This window comes from Rattus norvegicus, chromosome 3 (genome assembly GCF_021556685.1).
Source record: "Rattus norvegicus strain SHRSP/BbbUtx chromosome 3, alternate assembly SHRSP_T2T, whole genome shotgun sequence".
In the NCBI taxonomy this organism is placed as follows: Eukaryota; Metazoa; Chordata; class Mammalia; order Rodentia; family Muridae; genus Rattus; species Rattus norvegicus.
The window spans coordinates 105,424,744-105,432,244 of record NC_141536.1 but is presented as its reverse complement, the minus strand read 5'-3'; the positions used below and the strand labels follow the sequence as shown (position 1 = coordinate 105,432,244).

Here is a 7,501-nt window from a genome sequence, read left to right as displayed (position 1 = left end):
TCCCATCCCATCGTATTGATTACCTTCGGATGGGGTTTCTCTTACAGTCCTGCCATAAACAGACTTAGTGGATTCAGGATTCTTTCTGGCTTTTCATCTTACAGGTATAGGCTCTTCCTGACTCCCTGTTACTTACCTGGCTGGTTTGAAATTTGCTATATGGTTCAAAATCACAGCAGTGTGCTAGGATTATAGATGTGAGCTACCATGCCAACAAGTTTTTCTTTGCTTCTCCTCCCTCCTTCCCTCCCACCCTCCGTCCCTCCCTCCCACCCTCTCTCTCTCCCTCCCTCCCTTCCTCCCTCAAGAAATTTCAAATTTCTTGCACATCGAATTCTTGTTTATTTGTTTGGTGTTTGTTTGTTTGTTTGTTTTTTGAGATAGGGTTTCTCTGTGTAACCCTTGCTGTCCTGGAACTCACTTTGCAGACCAAGCTGGCCTAGAACTCAAGAGATCCACCCGCTTCTGCCTCCCTAGTGCTGGAATTAAAGGCATGCGTCATCACTGCCCAGCACATCAAATTCTATATTCACAACCACTTGAAAAATGTGAACAGATTGCATTCATGGTCTTGGACTAGCAGCAACCAGAAAGTTGACCTTTGGGGTGGGCAAGCCTGGGGAATTTTGTCAGATTTGGAGAAGTCCATGGATAGAATCAATTGTACAGTGTTAGAAAAGAAGACTGGAAAGGGGCACAAAATCTCAGGAGAAAACCACCAAACACGTGCTCACAGCCCACACAATGGACAAGGTCACCTACGAAGCTCACAGACTCGCTCTCAGGAGGCAGAGGCTGATCAGCGCTAGGTTTTAATCCTCAGACCAATTTCCTCCTCCCTAGCATAAAAACAGGATTCTTCTTACTGTACTGAGTTGCAGGGATGGTCAGGATCTCATGACTTAGAGCAGCCATCGTCACTTACTATTGTTTTTAGACTCTGGGAAGCAGGCTTGAGAAAGAAAGGCACTGGGCCCCTCCTAGGAGAGGGCTTGGGAGTTTGGCTCCTCTGGTGGTTGGATCCCCTAGAAGCGAGGGTTCTGTGTTCTCCCAGAGAGGGAGGTCAGCAGCTCTTCTGCCCTTATTATGGCTTCCTGCAGGGTCCTGGATGGCATGGCCTCCTGCAGAGAGGGGAGTTTCTGTACAGTGCCTCAGACAGGCAGAGAAACAAGCACTGGAGCTTCAAAGTGGGATCAGGGTCCAGACTCAGAGAACCAATCCCATGGGCCCTTTTCCCTTTTCTCTGCCCTTGGCCCCCACCTGTAACAGAAGTTAAACAATGCTAGTCCCTTCACTCTGTGTCCAGGGGACCTGAGTTGTCCTGGGTGGAGTTACTTTTAAAGGGGCCCTTGTTCTCCTAGAAGCCAGCTTAGAGCAGGGGGTTGGGCTCTGAGTGGGAATCACAGCTGACCCAGGGAAAAGCAGGGATTCTCAGAAGATGCAGTTTTGGAATCTAGTCCATGAGAAGTCTCTTCTGGTGATCCAGAGCTCACAGCACTTGGACTCTGGCCTGGACATGAGGGAAAGTCAGTTCCCACTAGAATCAGCTGGGCCCCACAGCTCTCTGTCATTACCTCGTGGACCTTTTTTAGAAGTTTGTTTCCTGGAAAGAAAGCTTAAGCCAAGGCCCAGCAGTACCGTTTGTCTTGTAGCTCTCTCTGCTTGTCCCTCCACTTCTCCTACATCGCAGCTGTCCACCTCTGGTCAGCAGGATGCTCTGTGGCCCAGCATCCCTTTTCTGCCAGATGGACGAGAACCAATATGCTAATCAAGGACTTCTTTTGACCCTCCCCTTTCTCCTTTAGAGCAGTGTTCCTGACCAACCAGTTAGGCTGGGTTCAATTCTTTCCAAATCAGAGTGGAGAAATTTTGCTAAAGGCCTCTGCCCACAGGCCCATCAGTAATCCTGCTTTCTCGTCCTTGCTTCTGTCGACTCCCACCTTCCACAAACTTTCTCTGTCCCCCAGTGTGGTCAGTTGGCACATCTGTCTGTCTGCCCTTTTCCTTTTCCCTCCTACCTGAGAAGCATGTACACCTGGAGTGGACTCTTTGGGTGACTACTCACCCTCTTTGGGCTGATTCCCACCTCTGTAAGACAGGATGGCACGTGAGGAAACTGAACTCCTCAGTATTAAATGGAAAGAAGCAGAGACAACAGCTGGGCCTCACACTCTCTGAGCTTTCTAGGCTGCCTCTGTGCTAGTGGCACTGGCGAGGGGGCACCATTGGCTGACACAGGTTTGGAATTGCTATAAGCCCCATGTAAGAAACAAAGAACAAGGGAAGGGCTAAGAATGGACTCCCAAGGTCCTTGAGGCTCACAGGACTTGTTGACAATCCCTTTTCGTAATTCTCAATTCTCCCCTTGCTCACACAGCAATCCCTTTTATGTTGTTTGAAATTATTGGGGTGGAGGAATCCTGGGTTAAGAGGTATTCCTAGCAGGCATAATGGTAGGCACCTACAATTCCAGAGGCTAAGGCAGGAGGATGGTATGTTTAAGTCTAGTCTAGGTATAGTAAAGCCTATTTCAAAACCAAAAATATAGTGAGACCACCTTACTTTAAAAAAAAATTAGGCCTGGTGGCTCATGCCTTTAATTCCAGCACTCAGGAGACAGAGTCAGGTGCATTTCTGAGTTTGAGGCCAGCCTGGTCTACATATCAAGTTCTAGGGCAGCTAAGGTTACACAGAGTCAGGATTCTACCTCAAACAAACAAAAAACCAACCAACCAAACAAACAAACAAAACAAAACAAAAATAACGTAACACAGAGCCCGTGCCTCTTCACGCCCTTTGAACTTTACTTTTCATCGTATGTACATGTGTATATCTGTGTGAATGTATACCATGTGTGTATGGGTATCCACAGAGGTCAGAATCACTGGATCCCCTGGACCTAGAGTTACAGGCAGCTGTGAGCCACCTGAGGAGGGTGCTGGGAATTGAACTCAGGTCCTTTGGAACCTAACCGCCAAGCCACCTCTCCAGCCTTCCTTCCCTTTAATCTGCTTAGGTGTGCTGTGCACCTGATGCCACATTGTGTGTCCCTGTCTGGTTTGGAACTCCCTGCATACACCAGGCTGGCCTCAAACTCACAGGGACCGTCTTGGATTAAAGGTGTGTACACTCCCTTCCGCTGGCTGGTGTCACCCTTGACAGGCCTTGCCTTTTAAATGGCATCTTAGAAACTGAGTCTGTGAGCATGTTAGAAGTCCCAAAAGACTTGATGATGTGACAGGGGCCACTGGACCTGTTTAAGCAGGTTACACTGTCATATTGTTTCTACCTGCAAGCTTTCTCTTTGACCTGGGGAAACAAGCATGGCGAGTCTCCAGCACCACTGGGAACTGAGGGGAATTAGAGATGCTCATCTTATATACAAAAAAGGCTTTATTAAAAGTCAGCCCTGACAAGGATTCTATCAAAATATACACATTTTAAATAAATGCATTAGACAAATGACATGGGCCACACACCGTCTCACATAGTCTCAAAGGTTTGTAGGGAAGGGGGCTTATTGAAGATGCTCCACGAGCCCTAGGAAGAGGTCAGGCACAGGGGTCTTTGGATACTCGAGGGGCTGGGCCTTAGAGCTGTGAGGTAAGGGCCCTACTTCCGTTCTTCTTTCCTTAGAAAAATGATTCAGACCGAGGAAGAGGAGGAAGTTTAAAGTCTGGAAAAGAAAGGCACAAATTTCATTTCTACAGCACCATAGTTCACTCCAATCCTGAGGTCCATGGTGTGGGTGAATGGGAATCAGAACCATTGGTTCTAGCAGGGTCATGTGCTTGGCTAGTGCCATATTTGGGATTTGGCCACAGGTTAAATTACAACGGACCAGGTGGTATACATAGACCCAGCAGCCAGGGGCCTGGAGTCAGTCTTTAGATCAAACATATGGCTTTAATAACCACTGGTTATTAAGCCACTTGCCCTGCCAGACAAGGATGCCACAGGCCCCTGAGAGAGTCAGTTCACCAGTGAAAGCAGCAGGCCTTCTTTCTAGATCTGTACTCTGAGTCACTGTGTACAAGGACCTCTGAGGACAACCCCTACCACTGAGATATGGTGACACCTGGAAAGAACAGGAAACCCCAGAGCCAGGAGTTTCTCTGAAAGACACCTCAAAGCTGGTGTCATTAAATCCAAACTCCAAAAGGTGCTGGCCCACTGTCACTAGCGACAGGCTTCCTTGGTGACATTGGGCAGTGGGTAAGCAAAGAGGGAGAAGTCTAGGATATACTTAGGTAGCACATCTTGAAGCAGGGCCCGCGGGGCATTGCACAGGTGGTAATGTAGACTTTCTGGGCTGGCTGGACGGTACCAGGCCTGGCGAGCTGGGAACCGGACATGGGATGGGGCCCGCACCCACTCCAGCACCTGGTTGGCATCAGCTTCCAGCCTCTCATAGGAACCCACGAAGTCATAGTGCACAGCACATGGTTGGCACAGGTGGTACACAGGCATCCAATGCTCATTCATATGCTCAGGATCTTCATCCACCAGATATCTCAGGAACTCTGGGAAGGTAACGTCGTCCCCCGCAGGGCTGGGACCAGCTCCAGCCCTGTAGCGCCTGACAATTTCGGCCCCATAGCGCTGCTGGTACTCTCGGATCTCTCCAAACTTGTTGCGGTAAGCAGACAGGAGGCGTTCCAAGGGGTCTCGCACAAACAGGAACTTGAAGTAGTGCTGCAGACGGTAGCGAATCTCCTCAGGCCGCAGGTCTGCCAGAAACACCAAGTCACTGCGGTGGTCCATCTTGAGGCGGACATCCACGTTGTTCAAGACGCCTGCCAGCACCTTCAGCACGCGTTTCCAGTTAGAGCAGGCCACTTTGGGGACGTAGCAGTAGAGGAAGCGGTAGCGGTCACTTACGAGGATGTGGCGTAGTAGGGTGCGCCGCTGTCCCACCGGCAAGTCCCAGGGGTCCCGGGGCATGCCTGGTTGTCCGCACACGGCCCTCAAGGTCCGGTTTCGGATGTCCTCCCGCACTTGCAAGTCCGAGTCCTCAGCATCGAAAGATAGGCCTCTAGGCTTAGGATCTGTCCCGCTCCAGGCCGCGCCTTTGTGGCTGGGAGGGTGCAGGGGAAGGGGTTTCATCTCCGATAGGATGCCCCGCTCGATCATGAGCAGCAGTCCGCTGGACGCCACGATTACTGCGAACATCAGCATGGACGGCAGTAGCAGGGGCGGCCCCCCGATCCCAGCCCGGGCCCTGCCCAACGGGGCCCGCTTCGGCGTGCGGGCCAGGGTCTTGGCGCTTTTCGGAGCAGCTAGTGGGGTCAGAGGGCGGGGAAACATGGTGCTGAGACCAGACCTCGCCGACTTCGAGGTTGCAGGGAAGGCGACTGCAGCTGGGGCTGGAGGTCTCGGGAGGGGATGGATAGTGGGTGGCCGGCTCCAGAGGTGCAGCCAGGGACCAGGGCCGGATGTCCCGCCCGGCCGCTCTCCTCTCCCCGCCCCTCCTTGATACAGGCGCGGGGGCGGGCCCACGTCGGGGGGGGGGCGGGGAGAGGGGCGGGTGCCTGAGTCCTAGGAGCTGTTTGCGGAGGCCGCAGGCGGACCCTAGCCTGGGAGAGGACACATGAGCCTGGACCACTCCAGACCCCCTGGGCCTGGAGACAAAATGAGACCTGGAAAGCAGGAGAGAGTAACTGAGGTCCTGTGTCTCTTTAACACGTGCCCTCTTGGTGCTGGATGTAAGATTTGCACCCCTCCATTCTGCATTAAACTGCTCTGGAATGGCCGATGCTCCAACTGTGATCTGAAGGCAGGACAACCCACTACTCGGTCGGTCTAGACATAAGGAGATCTGTCTTGACTGGAAGCATGGTCCTTAGCCCAGGACAGGGCCACTCTGTCAAGCTCTGACTAATGTCTCCATGGTGATATTTTGCTTTAGTAATTCCTAGAGACTATAGTTCTTGTCTACTGAGTAATGCTTGCTTATCTGTCTGTAAACTGAATCTCTCCTTCCAAGTCTGAAGCAGTAGGCTAACTGGGCACTCTGGTCAGAGGCTATGGACATGTACTTCGGGACCATATATAGCCAATATATATTTCAGGGTCATCTGCAAGTACAACGCAGCAACCACACAGAAAGAAAGCCTCTTTGCTTGGAGCCAAGATGTGCCCAGCGGCACCAGATTGGCCAAGTAGTAGACTATAGGCAACTCCCAGAGCACTTTGAAGAGTAGCATTCAACTAGTCCCTAGGCACTGAAGCTTGATTTCGTGTGGGGTCCCAGCAAGGCTTGAGACAATAGGATTGGGGACCAAATCTTAAAAGTTTTACTACTTCCTTTAGTCATCAGTCACTTGACAAGCAGATCCTGTGGACGTTCCCATTGTAGACTCTGGAGTAACTGTAACTACAGGATTTTGTTCTGTAGACATTGTAAAGAAGGTTTCACTGGATAGCCAAGGCTCACCTTCAGATCTTCCTGCCTTACTCCAGGGTGCCTACTTTATAGGCATGTTCCACTCTGTCCATCTCTGTTGATCTCACTCTAAAACAATCTCTAGTCACAACAGCACACTAGATGGGAGGAGGAAGTACTGACTTCGGGACAGGTTATACCCAGAGGATGATGGAAGGACTGGGTGATAATGGTGGGAAGATGAAGTTAGCTGACTAGACAGATGAGGGGTCTGAGGGATAGAATGGTGTGTGTAGCCCTCTAAACACAGTCACACAGAAAATACGGGTAAGGGTCAAAACTGGGAGGTTCACTGGCTTTCAGACTGGATGCTTGGGTGCATTTCAGGCTACTTCTGACCCTTCACTACACTGCTGTCTACAGTCAGTGTGTAGATTTCCGGTGGTGGAATTGCTTGGTTCTCTGTAAAATGACAGCTCTTAAAACACATGGACAGCAGCACACTGATGCTGTCCATACCAAGGGTTAGCTTTCCCATATCATGAATAGAGTGTTAGGGATGAAAGCTCTGATCTCACCATCACTTTTCTTCACCATGGATTTGGACTGAACTAGCAGGTGGGGGACCGAAGCATCCCAGAATGAGAGGGCTCTAGAGAGGTTCATACTACTCTACCAGTCAAATCCTGAAACTCAAGATGCAGTCCTATCTCACAGCACAAAAGGAGTACCAGCTGCAAGAAATTAAGAAGGAAGTTTCTAACCAGCCCCAATGTTATGATACAGTTATCTTTATGCATCTAGATGAACCAATTCCCACTTAGATCACTGACCAAGTCAGAGCTGGCAACCCAAGAACTGCACAAACCCAGAAGGCAGCTGTGGCTACCTTGATGTTAACTTCGAGACCCCATTTCCTGTCTCTTTTCACTTGCCTTTTTTCCTAGCTTTGCACCTTCTTCATTAGCTTTAATAAGCACCTTTGTTGCAAGGAGTAATTAAGCAGGATCCTTGAAATAAGAACAGTGAGTCTCTTCATATTTACTCCCTAAAATCTAAACCAGCCCCCCAAAATAAAATCACCAAGCCAAAACCAAAACAAGACACAGAAAATAA

The 7,501-nt window shown here is 50.2% G+C and overlaps 1 protein-coding gene across 1 annotated transcript; it reads right to left on the bottom strand.

Annotated features, from left to right (window-relative positions):
* Window positions 1-3,377: 3,377 nt before the first annotated feature.
* Window positions 3,378-5,435, bottom strand: Chst14 (carbohydrate sulfotransferase 14). Its single transcript, NM_001109639.1, has one exon. The coding sequence runs from the start codon at window positions 5,305-5,307 to the stop codon at window positions 4,180-4,182; it is 1,128 nt and encodes a 375-aa protein (NP_001103109.1). The 5' UTR covers window positions 5,308-5,435; the 3' UTR covers window positions 3,378-4,179.
* Between the last annotated feature and the right edge of the window lie 2,066 nt (window positions 5,436-7,501).